This window comes from Callorhinus ursinus, unplaced genomic scaffold (genome assembly GCF_003265705.2).
Source record: "Callorhinus ursinus isolate GAN/ISIS: 27379988/994484 unplaced genomic scaffold, GSC_fseal_2.0 scaffold43, whole genome shotgun sequence".
NCBI classification, from domain to species: Eukaryota; Metazoa; Chordata; class Mammalia; order Carnivora; family Otariidae; genus Callorhinus; species Callorhinus ursinus.
In genome coordinates this window covers 9,154,017-9,173,509 of record NW_027397105.1, presented here as the reverse complement: position 1 = coordinate 9,173,509, position 19,493 = coordinate 9,154,017, and the positions used below count along the sequence as shown (strand labels likewise).

The following is a 19,493-nucleotide window of genomic DNA, read 5'->3' as shown; positions in this document are numbered from 1 at the left end:
GGGGGGAGGGGGATGGGTTATCCTGGTGATGGGTATTGAGGAGGGCACGTTCTGCATGGAGCACTGGGTGTTATGAACAAACAATGAATCATGGAACACTGCACCAAAAACTAATGATGTAATATATGGTGATTAACATAACAATAAAAAATTAAAAAATAAAAAAAAAAAGAAAATAAAGTGTTGCCAATGTGTTGGATGCCCTGGATTCTGCGGGGCACAAGCTGAAAAAGAACTTCACATTTTATTACCACTGCTTATTAAACTGGCTTCATCAATGGTTTCTTTGCCAGGTCCCTGGATGCAGTCTTGGGTTCATGGTGTTTTTCTAGCCATTCCCTTAAAAAAAAATCAGCCTGATAGATTGAGGTGAAATTCACCTACACCAAAATGCATTTGGTCTAAGCGTACATTTTGGTGAGTTTTGACAAATTTCTATGCCTATGTAACCATGACCACGGTTGAGATGAAGACTATTTTTGTCACCTCAAAGAGTTCCCTTGTTCTCTTTCCCATGCTTACGCCCCCTCCCCCTTTTAAAGTAACCCCCACATGGATTCTCTTTTGTGGGGCTGGTCACCCCCAAAGCAGCCCCATCTCTTAGCATTCCTGTAATAGAGCAGCATGTGCCAACTTTGATTTTTAGATTCTTCAGGTGTGAATCAGATTCAGACTCTATGTCCTATGTGGTCTGCTTGAAATGCCTCTTACTTGGTTTGAGGTGAGCAGGAATCATCTTCCTCTTTTCCTTCTGGGCCGGGGAGTGTGCTGTGATCAAGCCACACACACTGAGCACCTTGCCATCCATCAAGGGCCTTCTCTATTTCCAGCATGAATTTTTAGCCAGCCTTCATGGAATGTCAGGGTATGGAGCATGTAGGGTGTTATTTTGGGTCGCTGTGGCCCGAGCTAACACCTCTAGTCAACAGTAAGAGTCTTATTTGATATCCCATTATATCAACAAGCAAAGAAATGCCACCTGTAAATCCACCATGCCCAATGTTAACTGTTAGCCCTTCTAATATTGTTCCACACATGTACATAGAGATTTATATTTTTAAAGAATGGCATTACACACATACTGTTTATATAGTCTGTCTGACTTTTCATTTCATGATGTATCAAAAACATTGTGAAAAAATTCTGCAACATAAGTTTGCATGCTATATGGATTACTTATTTAAATGTACCATAATTTACTCAACTTTTTCTTTACTTTTGGACACTTAGACTGTTTTCAGTTTTTTAAGGATAGTCATAAATATTGATGAAAATTAATATCCTCACGTATACACTTTTGGGTGCATTATTTCCTTATGTTAAATTTCTATATTGCTTGCTTTAGCACATACGCTAACATTGGAATGATGCAGAGAAGATGAGCATGGGTCTTGGGCAAGGATGTCACACAAATTCACGAAGCACTCCTTATTTTTAGTCCTAGAGATGTAAAGTAGAGCTTTGTGACTATAGTTAATGATACTGAGTTGTATATTTTGAAAGTTATTAAGAGAGTAGAACGTAACAGTTTTGATTGAAGAAAAAATAACTATGTATGGTGATGGATGTTAACGAAATTTATTGTGACAATCAATTCGCAATGTAGACATGTATCAAATTATTATGTTGTTTACCTATCTGAAAATAATGCATGTTATATGCCAATTATATCGCAGTAAAAATTTCCATAAATGGAATTTCTGGGTTATACACATTTGATAGGGTCTTGGTGTATGTTGTCCTCTATCATGGTTCTACTAATTCAACATTCCTGCCTGCAGGATATGAGAGTAACCTTTAAAAACATGAAAATTCATGTTTCATTCACCAGAAAATTATCATTCTCTTCAGTCTTTGCTATTCTGATGAAGGGTTATTAGTAGGTTGCTGTTTTCCTTAGTACTCCTTTGATTACTCCTGAGGTTGGATATTTTCTCATATGCTTATCGGGCCAGTGAGACACATTTCTTATGAGCCCAAAATACCCATATCCTTCACCCATTCCCTGCCCCTGCCTCCCCTCCCTGCTGATTGGCAGAGGACTTAGTGTATGCTCTGGATTTACAGAAACTAAGCAGAAAAGTAAGGAACAATTAAGAAAAGTTTTAAATAAGCTTTCCTCTGATGTTTATACTTTATGCAATAAACCAGGATTCAGTGATGGGGGTTTCCCCCTTTCACAAAATGAATGATCGCTTACAGTCTGTCTAGGCTGATTCATCATTGTCACCATTGTATGGTTCTACTTTTTTTTCCAGGGTCTCAGTGCCTGAGTCCTGGGCCAAATTTACAGATGACAATATCCTCCGTTCCCAAAGTGAACGAGCAGCCTCTGCCAAGCTAAGAGACGACATTCAAAATCTCTTGGTTGTGACTGCCAATGAGATGTGGAATCAGTTCAACAAAGTGAACTTGTCTTTCACCAATCGCATTGCTGAGACTGCAGATGCTAAAAATAAGATTCAGATTCACTTAGCAAAGGTAAATCAAGTGCCAGTGGGACCCCTTAGCCGACCTGGATAGATAGAGCAGGGGGCTCTGGGATCACAAATCTCTCACCACTCCTGGAGAGACGCCATAAGACGCATGAACTCCTGGGTATATAGACTAAGAAAACTTAAAAACAGTACAAAGCACACCATTTATTTTAGCCAGGTAGGCAGGTGTCAAAATGAAATTGGAATCCACTCGGGGGGGGGGGGTTTGGAATACAAAGAATGCAATATGCACTGAAAGGTTCCTAGTATTTAATAGAAACAAAAATATTATGATTAAAGTTTAATGAATCACTGTATGTAACTAGGAAGTGAATTTATTATTAGAACATATGGTAGGAATGTTTTCTGTTAAGTTATTTCAAGACCTTTCTCTGGAATACAAAACCAAATACAGGAAACTATTAGGTAGTTCAAAGTGTTTCTGATATTGAACTTTTTAAAGTGCTCTAGGCATAAGCATTTTACAATGACAATAAAATGAAGGATTTAAGCAGAATTTGAGTGTTTCAAGATAAACAAGGAGCTCTTTATTTAGCATTGGTCTTGGAGCTCGTATTATTTCTGTGGATTATGCTGCCTATAGGTTTTCATTTCTTATTTTAAGAACCTGACACAGTTGGCCATGTGTGCTGGAAGGCGGTATTATCCAATTGAGGGCGCCATGTTTTCTCAGACTGCAGCAATTTAACTCCCTTTCTCATGGTGTCTTCTTTGAGCAACAAATACTTATTGGACGACAGAGAGAAGGGCAGAGAGAAGTATAATATGCAGTTTTGGTCCCAGGAAGCTTATATTTGTGAAGATGTGCATACGTAGGACAAGCTCATGAACAATTAGTAACTACAATAGAAAATCACAGATTGCGGTTGCCAGATAACAGATGCAGAAAGTGTTGTTGGGGTTTGGAGAAAGAGGTGAACCTTCGGGGCGGGGGGACGACATCTCGAAAAAAGCCTCAGGAGGTAGCCAGTCAGAGGTTGAGTTCGGATCTATAAATGGAGGGCGTGTGTCCTGGGAGAGAAGCTTGCAAAGGCAGCCTGGAGCCAAGCTGTAGAGACATTGATGGGAAGGTATCCACTGGGCAGTACGAAGCTATTCTAAAGGCTTCTAGAAGGCTGACCTGATGGAGTCCCTTTGTTCAACAAATTTTTATTTACTTCTGCATTAGTTCCCTGGGGAACAACAAAAAAAACAACAAAAGTCATTGTTTTCCCCCCACAATTCTGGAAGCTAGAAGTCCAAGATCAAGGTGTCAGCAGGGTTGGTCTCCTCTGAGGTCTATCTCCTTGGCTTGAGACGGCCATTTCCCTTTGTCTTCACTTGCTCTTCCCTCCAGGCGTGCCTGCGTCCTAATCTCCCCTTCTTCTTCTTCTTCTTTTTTTATAATATATACTTATATTTTACTAAATCTTTATGACAAGTATAACAATATATGAAACATATGTATGTACCTGAATACCAGAAAATTTATACACATAAACCATTTAATAAATGTGCAAAATAGAGTCCACCCACAGCACATTAAAAACTAAAGCTATCAAAAGTTTAGTTGGTTTCCCAATAATTTATGTGGTGAAGCTAAACTTTTCTGTAATCCTTATTATTTTACTTGCATTTCTAATCTCCCCTTCTTATAAGGACACCAGTCCTATTGCACTAGGATGTACCCTAATGATCTCATTTTAGCATAATTACTTCTTTCAAAGGATCCATCTCCAAATACAGTCATATTCTAAGATACTGTGGGGGTGGTGTTTAGGACTTCAGCACAGAAACTTTCCTGGGGGTGGGCAGGAGGATAGCATTCAGGTTAGCACAGCTACATTGGAGGTACCGTGCTGGGCGCTTTGGGGTATGCACACATGAACAACACGCTGGCCCTGACATCTTGTATCTTAGAGTGAGACAAGACATGAAAGTAGAAAGGACCAGAAAGGTGCAGAAAGAACTCCTTGCAGCTGCAGATAAAACGTTAAGTTTAGCAGAAGGAAGAGTTATTTCCACTGGGGAGAGACAGGGATGGCTTCAGGGGGCAGGGAACCCCTGAGGGTGGCTTCGGCGATAGGAACAGTGCAATGATCTTCAACAGATTGTTGAAGGCTTGGGAGGGAGGTCAAAGCTTAAGTGACAGATTTCAGGGCTCCTGGATTATGCAAGTGCTGAATCCATGAGGTTACAAATGACCATAGAATCCATGAGAGCTCTGCAGGGGAGAAAGGACGGAGCAGAGAAGTGGCTCAAGACAGAGCCTTGCACTGGGAAGTGGTGAGGAGCAGCTACAGAGAGAGGCAAGGAATTAGGACAGCAGCTGGCCAGAGGAGACAAAACAGGGCAAGGGTTTCAAAGAGAGGGAGACATTGGGGAGGGTTATTGTTGACTTTGAGAGTACAGTTTCACGAGGGCCACTGGGTCCAGGAATATAGGGGCCTCCAGATGAGCTGGTCGGAGTGCAGGGCGTGAGCAGGACCGTTGTGGAATGCATGGAGCAGGGACCGTGGCGGGGTGGGGGGTGGGGGTTGGAGGGTACCAGCTGGAGAATGCCCAGGTGGGACTGGGTGAGAGCGTGGTGGTCAAGACACGAGGTTTTACAAGAATTTGGGTGACACTGGGGTGTGTCTCTAGGACACAGGAAGGTGGCTGAGGAAGGGGGGAGTGGTGGACCGATGTGGAGAATTGCAAGTGCAGAAGTCAAAGTCGTAGAAGAAAGAAGAATTGTCAGAGCATAGGAAAGGAGACCAGGGAGGGATCTGGGTTTATGCAGTTTTTTTTCCTTTAGGAAAAAAAGAATATAAAATCAGGACTCCAAAACTGCCCAGTGCTTCCTCCCTTGTAAGGGAGACACTCAGAGACTTGAACTTGGTTTGCTTCTTACGAGCAGGAAAACATCTCTATGACACTAGTAAGAAGATAAAGAGGCAGGACATACTGATGTGAGGAGGGATGTAAGGGCCATTCAAACCTCATGGCCTCACTTTTTTTCAGAGTTACACACACATATGTGCTGGTAATTATTTAACAATTGGTGATCTGGGGGCTGTGTGTGGGAAGGAGGCTCCGATTTGTTGTATTTGCTCATTTCTGTGTGTAAATACTCTCCGCCTGGCAGATTTCACCTGGAGTTGGGAAGAGACACACACAGTCAGCTCTCCACAGATTCCCGGGGACAGGGCTGGGGTGGAGGGAGAAAGGCCCTCAGAGAAACCACCTCCCCACGGGAGAGGGCAAGGTGGGCCTCAGGCCTTAAATGCAAGAGGCCTCAAACATTTGCTTCTCTTCACACAGACCCTGCAGGAGATCTTCCAGACTGAAATGACCATAGAATCCATCAAGAAGGCCATCAAGGACAAGTCTGCCTTCCTGAAGGTGGCTCAAACCAGACTGGATGAGCGCACCAGGAGACCCAACATAGAGCTTTGTCGGGACATGGCTCAGCTACGGTGAGGCGGAAGTGGGCCCTGGGCAGGAAGGGCAAGCTCAGGGTGCTCCTTGGGGCAACCCACCAGCCCCATGGCGGCTCCATGCTCTTTACCAAGGCGCTTCCTTCTGCTTTCACACCGGTCATATGGAAGAGCACAGTAAGAGTCATTGTGTAGGAGCCTTCTTCGGAAGTGTTAATAATTATTAATAATGGGCATAGAGTTTCGGTTGGGGAGGATGCATAAGTTCTGGAGATGGTTGGTGGTGATAGACACACGACAGTTTGAAAGACCTTAATGCCACCAAAGTGTACACTGAAAAACAGTTGAGATGGTAAATTTTTTGTGTTATGTACATTTTACCACAATTTAAAAAAAAGGGAAATGATAACACCATATACGAAAAAAAAAAGTGATATAAACGTGAAGCTTCATTCAGTGGGGCCAATGCGGCCTCTGGGTTCCTCTGCGTTTCCCTGGGGTCTGGAGTTTCCAGAATTCCCTCTTAAAAGCAGCAGAGTGCATTGCTTGCTGTGTGGTTTTCAGCTCCTGGGACTCACCAGAATAGGGACTTGTGGTACCAGCTCCACTGACCCCTTTCTGTTTGTTCCCACCCATTTGTTCTCATTGGGCTTTTTGGGCACTTAATATCTACTCTCCCCATTAAGACCATCCTCATGGTTCCCTAGGACACCTTGAGGGTCACTTCAGTTTGTTCTGTTCTCAGTGGAAATCGAAAACAGCTGACCTTCATCAAGCACATCCCCCCATAGACATGGCCATAAGACTCCCATGCTACCATTCATCCACCCAACACTAGGCATCTTTTATTATGATGATGATTTTAACTTTGTTCAAAGTTCCTTTTAGGATGGGCTCCTCAGGAATTGGGCAAAACTCCCCCCTCGGCCCCCCCCCCCCCCCCCCCCCCCCCCCGCTCCCGACGTTCTGGCTTCATTTCCAATTTCCCAATACCTGTCAGCTTGTCTTTTCTTCCTGGATTTCTCCATGGCTTTTCTCAGGGCATGAAATGCTCTGTGCAGAAGCAAATCAAATTTATAGCAACTAGAGGAACAAGGGGGCTGCACTTGAACTCCAAATTCCTTTCTGGTGCCGTGGGGAAATGCCACTAGTCTCCGTCTCCTACCTGGTTCCATGATGGGATTCCCTCATCATCACAAAGGATTGATCCTAGGGATAAAGCAGCTTTGAGCCCTGCGAAGGAAGCAAGTGTGGATTTCTTGGAGCGTAAGGGAGATCCTTGTTGGGCCAACAACGATGAAGACAAGAAAGATGGTGAAGTGGCAGGAGTAGAGTAGGCTGCCGTATATGGATCTCATTCTGTGCTGAGCCCCATCCTCAGCCCCTTACACGACCTCATTCATCATCTGCATTTCACAAATAAGGAAACTGAGGCAGAAGCGTGTTGCGTGACGTGGTCAGTAGAGGCATGGTTTGAGTCCTTGCCTGCCTCACTGCAGAGCCCTATCCAACCAAACCAACCGTTTGCTTCTGCTTCCCCCATCTTTCCACGTATGGTGCTTTTATCATCCCCCTATCGTGCGCCCAGTCCCATCCAACCTCCTCAAGGCCCTTATGGAGTGAGTCAGCAAAGCAGGTACTGTATCCCCATCTCTCTCTCACAGAGGATGAAACTGAGGGTCACAGAGGAGATCTTTACAGCAAAACGCCCTACCCATACAGCATGCATGTTGTCTGTGTTGGATTGCCGACGAATGAGCTGCACTTCTCCTTGTAGAGCTGTTGTCTGGACCATAGCCATATGGGTATGCACCCATGCTGGCTACACATTTCCCCAAGTGGGTTCCAGAGAACCCCTCTTCCTTCACAGCCCGTTCATTATTTAGGATTAGCTGTCCTCCACTCCAGAGGCCCGTCTGCGGTGTCCACGTGCTTCCGAAGAGCGTGCCAGTGAGTACGCGGCCATCTGGCCAGTTGGAATTAGATCACGAATTGTGGCTTTCTGCAAATCATATTAGGGGAAATTGAGCGAAGTTTTATTCTCTGAATTTCTGCAGAGTCACCAGAAGTAGAGACGGGGATCCATCAATTGTTCAGACTGGCATTGGACAAGCCCAGGGCTGTTTTTTAAAATGGTTTTGAGCAGGGGTGGCTGGGTGGCTCAGTCGTTAAGCATCTGCCTTCGGCTCGGGTCATGATCCCGGGGTCCTGGGATCGAGCCCAGCATCGGGCTCCCTGCTCGGCGGGAAGCCTGCTTCTCCCTCTCCCACTCCGCCTGCTTGTGTTCCTGCTCTTGCTGTGTCTCTCTCTGTCAAATAAATAAATAAAATCCTTAAAAAAAATAAAAGGGTTTTGAGTAGTGGTCTAATCTGACATTGGAGTTATCAGACAATAGGCATTGAAGGCTGCTCCACAGAAGCCGACTTATTTTTACTTTTTTCCCCCCTTCCCAGCTACATGAATTTACTTTCCCTTTGCTTCCTATGGAATCCATACTATGTCCATTTCCTCTGCCCCCTTATTGACTTTAGGACAAAACCGACTTTTGTTTCTGTAAGGATTTCTTGTTCAAGTATTGTTGCCAAGAAGACCCCGGGCTCAGGGGAGCGAGGACAGAGATAAACAGCAGTTTTCATTTCGAGACTTTTATTTTCATTTACAGTGTTCTGAACGGGTCCTTTCAAAAGCAATTCTAACCATTTTTGGCATTTTTGGTGGCAGGCCACACCAGGTTCTGCTTTGCTTCAATAATCTTGGCACATTTGGGGGGGGAAACCCCCAAAAAACAACAACAACAAAAAACCCCAAAAATGACGGTAGCTTCATTTGTATTTGAATGCAAAACGTTTTTTTTCAGTTCTGTAATTTTCCCCCAAAATGAGGGGTTTCAGCAGAACAGTTCTCTATGATCTGCCAAGAACAAGGAAGCCGAGGCAGAGATGTGGCCTTGATGGGTGAGAATGTGTTTCTAAGGGCACAAGGGGAGGGGAGCACAGGACCTCCCAGCCGTATTCACGCAGCAGCAGGAGGAAGGGTACTAGCAGTCTGCATTTTGTAGATCTTTTCCCTTTCCCCCAAAAATAGAAAAAAAAAAAAATCATTGATCTTTCAACATCTGTATTTTCAAAAGTTCTCTACCGGGATAAATTTTCCACTAGACTAGTGTTTGTCAGCTAGGAGTAAGGACTCATAGATCATTGTGCTCCGTTTCCTGCCTCTGGGCTCAGGGTTCCTTCTGAAGCCAGCGGAGTAGTGCCGGGGAAGGTGGAGAGGCAGGTCCGGTGCGATTATACACAACCCTACTTCCATAAACCCCGTCCCTGGTACCGTTGCGGCAACCACCCCAAGTACCTGTTTCTTTGCTAGTGATACTTTATACCCTGGGATCTTCCAAGAGACTTTCTTTTTAATCCACCTTGATCGAAGCAACAACAGAAATGGGCTTTTAGATCGGTTCTCCGATTTTGTGTTTACCAATCGGAGACCAAAGGAAACTTTAGGCACTTAGGTTTCAGTTCCTTCCCCTGCCCCATGGAAAGTCTTTCTGTTTTCTTAACAGTGCAGCTTCTAAGATGAAGGGAAATGTATTGTGTGGATCTTCACAGCTTATTGTTGCTTCTGTGAGCCTTTTGTGAGCACCTTGCCCCTTTGGGGCTGCCTGCAGGTGTCTTGGGAGCAGACCCCTCCGGGCTGGTATGGGTGGCCATGGCAGAGCAGATAAATTTGCCCTGTTGCCCTGTTGTGGTGTTGGTCTCTAAAGGCCAAAGAGAGTTTAAGTCCCTCAAAATTGTGTTTCCTTTTGGCAAAATATTTACCGCATTCTTTCTGGCTTTAAAAGTAGCATCTGTTCGTGATAGAAAAAAATCAGAAAAAGGAAGTAAAAAATAAAACCCATCTTTATTCTTTGTGCCATCGAGGGATAACCGAGGTTAGCGTTTTTTTGTATTTGCCACCAGGCATGTTAACAAAATTGTGATCATGCTGCCTATGGGATTTTCTGTCCTGACTTTGTCTTTATTTTATTTTTTTAAAGATTATTTATTTGAGAAAGAGAGAGCGAGAGAGCATGGGCGCATGAGTGGGGGAGGGGAGGGGAGGGGAGGGCAGGGGCAGAGGGAGCCTGATGGGGGCTCCATCCCAGGACCCTGAGATCATGACCTGAGCTGAAGTCAGACGCTTAACTGACTGAGCCACCCAGGCGCCCCTATCTTGACGTTTTCTTCTTTTAAAAAAGATTTTATTTATTTATTTGAGAGAGAGAGAGAGAATGAGAAACAGAGAGCATGAGAGGGAGGAGGGTCAGAGGGAGAAGCAGACTCCCTGCTGAGCAGGGAGCCCGATGCGGGACTCGATCCTGGGACTCCGGGATCATGACCTGAGCCGAAGAAAGTCGCTTAACCGCTTAACCCCTATCTTGACTTTTCAAATCAACACCATATTGTGAGTTTCTTCCCCCACGGCAATTCTCTTTTTTTCTCAAGTCTTGCTTGCATGCATTGCATCATGTGGCCAGAGCATAGGTTATCATTAGGTATGAATGCTGTTTCCTCTTGTTTTCTCGGACTACTACTCAACACAAGATAACACTGCAAAGAAATTATTCCTTTATTCTTCTATGTCACACGTTTCACCGTATTTTTCCCTGCAAGTTTTCTTGTTCAATTTCACAAGTAAGATTGAGATGCTTTCTGATGTTAAAATGAATTCAACGAATACAGATCTCTATTGGAGTCCGAAATGAGAACCCCCTTCCCTGCTCTCGTCTCCCCTCCACTCAGCCTGAACAGGGGCTTCTGATTTGGTGCATCTCCTTAAAAATGTGCCGTTTGTCCTCTAGGAAGAAGAGAGCATGGAGGGTTTGGGGTAGAAAAATTGTTGCTTTGGTACCATCTTAATATTCTGTGAGAGCCCACTTCGTGCCGGGCACTACATGGGCCCCTCTGGTGGGGTTGGCCGATTTTGCAAATCGAAACTCAGGATGGCCAGTAAAATCTGAGTTTCAGCTAAACCATGAAGGGTTTTCAGTATAAATATATCCCAGATATTCAGAAAGACAGAAAGTAGAATGGTGACTGCCAGGGGCTCAGGGGTATGGGGAGTCGGTGTATCATGAGGACCGAGTTTTAGTTTTGCAAGGTAAGGAGTTCCGGGCATGGACGGTGGTGATGGTTGCACATCAGTGTGAATGCAGGGAATGCTGCTGGAACTGTTCACCCAAAAATGGTTAAGACGGTAAATTCTCTGTTGTGTCTTTGATCACAATTAAAAAAATACTTACACTAAAACAATTGCACATGTATCTGAAATTCAAATTTAACTGGGCATCCTGTGTATTAACCTGGCCACCCTACACGGTGGGAATTACAAATAGAAATGGTCTTACCCAAGGGGGTCCTGGATGCTGAAGCCAACATCCCAGGTCTCTGCTTCTGTCCTTTGCTTGCAGGGAGCTGAGACGGTAGGGGCAGGAAATGGGACCCAGTTCCTTATTATGGCCAGTGAGACTCCTTATTTCCTTTTTAGTTTCCTGGATAACTGTGCGAAGCTTATAAACACATGTGGGCCGCGTGCCTGTGGGGAGGGCAGCTCATCAGTCCCCCAGCTCAGTTTCCTTGTCTGTGAAACAAGGAAGCTGGGCTTGATGACCTCTCACATTTATTTTCCAGCTGCAGAGTTCTGTGAAGCTAGACTGTTGCCTTGGTTTAATAATAATTTTAACATGGCCTGGATATTCTTCTGTGCTGGTGAAAACCCTTTCTATCCCTAAGGACACACATATCTTTATGTGGCCACTGTTCTCTTTACATTACTGTATGTTTTATGTTTGTTTGTTTTTTTTTTTTAAGTAGGCTCTACACCCAACGTGGGGTTTGAACTCATGACCCTGAGATTGAGAGTCGCATGCTCTACTGAATGAGCAAGCCAGGCACCCCTGTATTACTATATATTTTAATTAATTCCATGCACCTCCAGTCTGCTGATAAATGGATTCCCAAATAAAGAAGACCTTAATATTGAATCACTAGTTACAATTTGATAAATTTGAGTTGTGTTTTTAGCTGATCAGAGTTAGGCAGGGGAGCAGCACGGTCATTAAAAGCAGCTGATGGGTAGTTCCATGCAAAACTGTAAGGAGAGTTACCTACATTTCTTATACCTCAGTTTTGTCATCTGTAAAATGGGGATGATCACAGTATCTACTTCATGGTCTTGTTATGAGGATCAAATCGTCTGATCGTGTAAAGTACTTAGAATAATATATACATATACATGATAGTATGCATGTAGTATATATGTAATAAAGTAGTTAATAAATGTGTTGCTATTATTATTATTGTCTTTTTATAAACTGTTCCCTAATTTTTTTCTTAAGTGACCACATAGTCATCTCTCCTCAATGTAATTGGCCAAATCAGTGGGTAAAGGAGCCCCTGCTTAATTGCTCCCCAGGAAGAGAAAGACTTTCTAAATATAAACACAATGGAAGAAATCACAAAGAAAGAGAAAGATTTGGCTTACTGTAAAAAAAACTGAAATCTTACATATAATAAAAACATCATAACCAAAATTAAAAAGGCAAAAAACGAATTAGGGAAAACATTTGCCAGAAGCAAAGCAGACCAAAAAAAAAAAAAATCAATATGCCTAATATGCAAAGAGCTCTTTGCAAATGAGTCAGATAAATAGTAATACCTCAGCAGAAAGGGAGCAAAGGAGAGAAGCAGTTCACAGAAGAAATGCAACAAGCAACAAGGCCAATAGACACCTAGGGGAGGTTTGCTAATAATCAGGGAAATGAAAATTCAGACAGTATTGACTAATATAATTTGAGGAGATGTTATAGGTTTTTCCAATGAAATGAATTTTTTGTGTCTTAATGAAAAAAATGTGTCTTTTTTTTTTTTTAAATCATCACAGGGTAATTAGAACTATTAGAACTACAACCGGTTTCACCATTTATATAGCTGATTTCAAGCCTTATCCTGTTCTATTACGTTTTCGACAATTACAAATATATTTAGTCTGGAAACTTGAGGCATTGCCTTGGGATGTTGCTGGGAGGCAGGGGCATTATAATTTCAGGAGTGTCCCATTAACTAACCCCTCCCACCGCTATTGTGCTGAATTCTAGCCACTGAGTAAACTTGGGTGTCCCCCTCTTCCTAACAGTGAAAATAATTCCGCTGATAAAAATGTAAGAAAGTCCAGCTAAGCTTTGATTTTTCCCATTTTTACTATTTAAAAAAATGTCACATGTTTACAAGTTTTCCCTTTTTAAAAAATATCGTAACTTAATGTGTGTGTGTGTATGAAAACTTGATGGTAAATTTGATGGTGTCCCTAAAATGTGCTTAGTTTGCATTTTGGAATCTGGGTGTTGCAAATGGGAGTGGCGCTGGCCTGATTCTAGAACCACAAGGAAGCCCAGGAGTGCTTCCTCTGCATGTTTGTTCTGACATTGGGATGACCCGTGTGCCTCTGGGGGCTCCGTGTGCACTCAGCCCGGCAGCTTCCAATAGGACTTCAATAACCCTGCAGGCCCTTAATTCAGCGCATAACCAGCCTGCAGAGTGTGACTTCTGCTAACCTAACCTGATGCTTCTTTCCTCATGCAGCCTTGTCAACGAGGTGGACGAGGTGGACAGCACCATCCAGACCTTGCAGCAGCGCCTGAGGGACGCGGAGGACACCCTGCAGTCGCTGGTCCACACCAAGGCCACCCTGGAGCATGACCTGGCTGTCAAAGCCAACTCCCTGTACATTGACCAAGAAAAATGCATGAGCATGCGCAAGACCTTCCCCAACACCCTCCGGCTGGAAGGCTTCTGTTAGGGGACCCCGCCAGGAGCCAGCAAAGTGGAACCACCGCCCTGTGGCAGCTAATTTAAACGGAGTGCTAGTATCTCCACTTATTAAAGGATTGTGTTGATAGAAATGTAAACAGCGTCCTGTCTTGGAGAGTGTTTTGTTTACGTCCAAACCTTCATTTTCTACTATTTGCTAGGCTTCTGAGCTATGGGAAGGATATAAAGAAATATAATCAGTCTAATAGAGAAGGTAAAAAGAAGATTATTTGTATTATTCTTGTTGTTCTCTGTGTAACATGAAATGGCTGGAAAGGAGAAATGTATTTCCTCTAGGTGGTGGGGGCAGGAATCACAAATAGGGTGGATTTTCAGCTCTGCCTCAGAGGAAACCCAGAGGAAAGGAGAAAGGCCCTTGGGTATGTAGTGGTTGGGGGTAGTCGGAGCAAAAACAAGGGTGAAACAAATACACAGTGTACTTGGAACAATAATGAGGGGACTGGTTTGATTGTGATTCATAATGCAGGGTCTATAACATGGGGAGGCTTTCAACTCCAGGTCAAGGAGTTGGGGAGAGCTGACAGACATCTCCGAGCAGGAAAATGGTCTTATGAAATTGCGATCGAGCAATGATATTAGAGTGATGGCAGTAGAAACAAAGAAAGGAGAGATGCAAAACATATTCTAACCAACCAACAGGACTTGGTAACTCTTTCCGTGGGAACTGAGTGCAAAGGGGTCCAGGATGACAGAGGGGTTGACCCTAGATGGGTTGCAAAATGGGGCATTGCTTAAATTCCAGGAGGTCCTGTGGTTTCCCAGGGGTTATTGTTTAAACTAACTTTTTCTTCATTATAAATGAAAAACATTTGCATGACATATTTTGGAAATGGAGAACACACACACATACCAACTCCTAAAAAGCACACGTTATCATAACACCCAGAAATGGTCACTGAGGTTTGTCAACATTTCATTTTCTGTGCTCTCAATCCCTTTGCTTTGACCTCTATGTGCATATAATATTTATCTACACATGTGGGTAGTATGTAATGTTTATGGTTATTTACATATATAAATATGTCACTGGCTGTTTATCCACAGCATCATTTTTGAAAATCTTTCCTTCCTACTTCCAAAAACCAATTCATATTGCTTGTGGGAACTTGAGAAAATACAGACAACAAAAGAAGAAAATAAATGTCTTCTATATTTCTAAACTAACTAGGTATTTTGATATGCATAGATTTTTATTTCTGTATTTATACACTGGTGCTCCTCTCAAAATCGGAATCATTCCAAATAAAGCACCTATTATGTGTCCGATACCGTTGTCAGTGCCTCATTCACCTCAACCCATTTATTCTTCTCCACTTAAGCATATGTACATTTTCCATGTCATTAAACATCTTCTCACAACTTCATTTTAATGGCTTTTTGACATACCATTGCATGGAGGTTCTAGAATGTTCTATAACCAATTTTTTTTTAAAAAAGCGTTTTTACAGTGTGTGGTCATACTGCCCTCCTGAAAATTGTGTTATTTTGTACTCCTGCCAGCAGTCTATGAGAGGGTGTGTCTTTCTGCATCTTTGATAACTCTTTCTGATTTTTTTTTGTTTTTTACCATTCAACACTACAAAAATGATCTTAATTGCTTTAACATCTTGTTCTTTGGACCCTAATGATGTAGAGCATTGTTCCCTGGGCCTTTGAATTTTTTCTGTTAATTGCTTGTTTTTGTTATTTGCCTATTTCCCCTGAGTATTTATCTTTTTTTTTTTTTCCATTTATTGGTGAGAATTCCCTGTATATCAACCACAGGACACTTTCGCCATAGGTACCAAACATGAATTCTTTATACAGCACTCGCCCTTACATTTTGTTTATGGTTTTTAAAGTACAGAGGGTGAAGTGTACAAATGTTTCCATTATGGTTTATTTATGCCTTCGGAGTTACACCGGGAAAGCTCTTCCCCATCTCAAGATTATTTACTTGTAATTTCTTCTAATTCCTCTAGTGTTTTCTGAACTTACATTTAACCATCTGGAATTCAACCTGATAGGATGTCGACAGCATTCTGGGCTTTGATTCCTCTGACACAGAAGTCCTGAGATGGGGGTTACCGGAGGGAAAGGCTTTCTGCCTGTTATCCTGCTTGTCACTTAGGTGTAGCCCCCTCTCTCCCATTAGCTAGCTAGCAGCTCTCTGTCTAACCTCTCTGCTCCCATCTAAGCACTGTTGATTAACCCCAAACCCCATCTCTTTCTCTCTTTCTGTTCCTTAAAAGTTTCCCAGACCTTGGTTGGTCAACGTCATGAAACATCTCAAAATGCTGGTAGAGTTGACATAAACATCGTAAGCTTGGACCAGGGGTATTTTTGTGGTCTCAGTATATCATTTTAGAAATCAAATTGTAGGTTTTTGTCCTTCTCCCTTCACTTCTAATGGAAACAAAGATCTATAAGTTCCACTCGAACACTTAGGCAATGAGAGTAATCAAGCGTTGATAGTCATAGCTTTTAGACGACAGTAAGAATAAACAGAAATCCCACATGTCTCTAAGTTGTTATATGTTTCGGGGAAAATCTTACCGACTTTTTCCATGAATTGTTACCTTTTTTAAGGACTATATGCCTGTGGAGTTTTTTCCCTTAAACATACGTTGTTGGCACTGCAAGAACGTGCTGGGAAGAAAACGTAGTTCAGACACAGAAAAAGGCCAGTTTTCCTGTTATTTCGGTAAACCGTGGGCAAGGCTAAGTTCCACAAATAAACATTCGGTTACTAGTCTTAAATGTTGTGGCCACTTCACGAGGATAAATATTCTAATGCTGAAATCCACGAACAGCTAAGAATCACAAAGTGCGATCCTGTTTAAGAATCACAGGCCTGCAAATATCAACACAGGATGTGGCTTTATATATTCAGGCCCCAAGTATCTTTAATAGTATGTGGCTTTAAGAAGGGCTGCTGGAATGTTAAAGGCTTCCACCTTCCCCAAGCATCATTCAGATTTAGAAATGCGCGTAACTGCCCTTAAATAGCCAAGTCACCCATAATTTTAGTAATTTCCATTTATGCCTCCGGGGAAGTGTTGTCATAAACACCTCACCTGGCACTTTTGAGTCCTGAGTTCATGCTGTAAATAGCTGAGCTGGGGTCTGGTTTTAGGTTATAATTTTTGTTTTGCTCTGGAAACAGAGATGGAGCCCTTCCCTTAGGGCGCAGGGCTGACCCAAGGCATACAGGAGGAGGCAGAGTGGCTGCTCATTGTCATGTCCCCAGGTTCCCCTGTCGGTGTGCACTCTGCTAGACCTGACCCTTCCTTCAACTGTTCCCAGTAGTGCTGCGTTCACCCTTGGCATGATTGCCAAGACCAGCCTTCTGTGCAGAGTGGTCTGATGGTCTTTTTGGAACCCCATATACTCATGAATTCATAGGGAAAAGAGACAATATTTAATCTCTTCACCAGAAATGGACAATCAATTTCACCTTGCAGACCAGCTCCAGACCTTGGTAGTGTGTATTTATGGAGTGTCGAGTTGAGAAGGATTCTGAGGCCCCGGGTGAGCTTGGACGGGTAAGAATCTAGAGGTGCCCTAGGATAGTGTTGTCTGCAAGGGATCCAGGGCAGAGAAGAGGCAGCACAAATACAATGAGCCCTGCTCTAAGTTGTTCTGAATCCTCCTCAGCTCAAATCTTTCTCTCTCAACATCAAAAAGGTTCTGTTTTGTCAACTATGGCTCTCTCCCTCTGGACCTTGCTATTTGCTAATATTGCTGGGAGCTAATAGGAGACCTTTCTGCTGCCAACTTTTTCCTTTGAGCGAAATGACCTTCTAAAGAGCTCACCAGGACCAAAATGCAACTCTGGTGGCATCATGGCACAGTGAGGAGGGAGCTTGTTGGGGAACAGGTAGCATTTTTCTGTTGCTCTACATGGTACCTCATTGTGTATGGATGGATAAGGCTGTGGGAACCACACAAATTCCTTGTTTTTCTCAATTACTTTTTCCTCCTCCCTGTAAGGTGAAGTGATAGCTTTGGACTAAGTTTCAAGGTTCTTGTCTTGGGCATTTTAGCTCTTCAGTCACTCAGACATAAGGACGCTTTTCCTACTCCCCTGCCCCCCACCAAATGGTGCTCTGCTCGCCTGAGAACCTGCTCTTTATGGAAACTTATGCATTTACTGATAACAAAAATCATGATATGTATTGGGGGATATTCTTTTATTTGCAACAAGCTAGTCAGTTTCAACTTTCAACCCCAGGTCACTTGATGTGTGTAGCAAAGATGGGGCTTTTTAAGAGAGATGAGGCCGGGCAACCTGAGAGGAAAATAATAAGCTAGGGCCACAGACAAGACTTAAGAGCACCACCCATACCATCGAATGAAAGATTAAAGCATTGACATTTTATTTATTTAGATTTATTCATTTGAGAGAAAGAGAGAGAGAGCACATGCCCATGAGTAGGGGGAGGGGCAGAGAGAGAAGGAGAGAGAGAAATCCTCAAGCACACTCCCCACTGAGTGCAGAGCCCGACTCAGGACTTGATCCCAGGACCCTGAGATCATGGATCATGATCTGAGCCAAAACCAAGAGTCAGATGCTCATCTGACTGCGCCACCCAGGAAGCTCAAAGCATTGACACTTTAAAATAATGCTGGAAGGGCTATCCAACTTTCTCAGTTCCCTAAAAGGTAGATATAGTAGATATTTCTCAGGGTCTTGTGGGAAAATAACCATACCTCCAAGTATTCACATCTTTGCAAAATCCTCTCCTCTCCTTGAATATAGGCTGACTTTCCGATCACTTGACCCAACACAATGCAGTGTAACATTGTGCCAATTCCAGGCCAAGGCCTTGAGAAGGCCTGGAAGCTTCTGCTTTTATGCTCTTGAGACCTAGCTGCCACGTAAGAAGTGTGACTGCCCTGAGATCACCATACTGTGAAGGGGCCCAAACAGCCACATGGAGAAGCTCATGTGGAACAGAACTTCAGCCCATAGTTGCAGATGGGCTCATAGGGAGGCCAGCACCAGCTGCCAGTCATGTGAATGAGACCATCTGGAATCTTCCTGCCTTCCCAGTGCCTCCGCTGACACCATGGGAGGCAGAACTGCCCAACCAACCTACAGAATCATAAAAAATAATAAACTGTTGTCTTAAACTACTAAGGTCTTGGATATTTTTAATGACTCAAGTTTCTTGAGTTGCTCATTACCATGTTCTCACATAACCACAACAATCTCATGAGAGAGTTATTATTGTCACTCTGCAAATGGGGAAACTGAAGCTCAGAGAGGATGCATGACTCCACAGTTGTTAAACAACTAGTCTGAGGTTACTCAGATAGAAATGCTGGATTGAGTGTTCAATCCCCTTAGCTGACACTGGAATATGAGCTCTTAACCACTATTTTATACTGTTAGAAGGTCTCTAGATAGTTCCTCTTAGCAATAACGACAACAAAAAGGTGTAAAATGATGGCACTGTTGGATTTAGAATTGAGGACAGAGGCATTGAGTAAGCTTTAATTTTGGAAAATTTGCATAAAATTAAAGCATGAGTGGCATCCAGCCTCTGGGTCGATGATCATCTCTTGATATTGACACATGTAATGAAACGGTGATAGTCAACTTGTGCTGAGTAGAGGTACTTTATAAATATTATTTCACAATCACAGCTGTTCTCTAAGGTGCACACATTTAACTATTCACATTTAAAAAATGAGGGAATTGAGACTGAGGGAAGTAGAATAATCCAGAGTCAAGCCACTAGTAAGTT

General features: G+C 43.1%; 1 protein-coding gene and 1 non-coding gene across 3 annotated transcripts in view; both read left to right on the top strand.

The window, feature by feature from the left end:
• TEKT3 (tektin 3) overlaps positions 1-13,841 on the top strand; it is a 60,700-nt gene extending 46,859 nt beyond the window's left edge. For both annotated transcript variants that reach the window (XM_025864213.2, XM_073881512.1), the window contains 3 exons: positions 2,259-2,481; positions 5,781-5,935; positions 13,513-13,841. In XM_025864213.2, coding sequence (XP_025719998.1) covers positions 2,259-2,481; positions 5,781-5,935; positions 13,513-13,729 — 595 coding nt within the window. In that variant the 3' untranslated portion in view covers positions 13,730-13,841. The remainder of the gene's footprint in view (positions 1-2,258; positions 2,482-5,780; positions 5,936-13,512) is intronic.
• Positions 1,333-1,436, top strand: LOC112817323 (U6 spliceosomal RNA). Its single transcript, XR_003206363.2, has one exon. It is a non-coding gene; the product is annotated as a U6 spliceosomal RNA (small nuclear RNA).
• Positions 13,842-19,493: the final 5,652 nt, after the last annotated feature.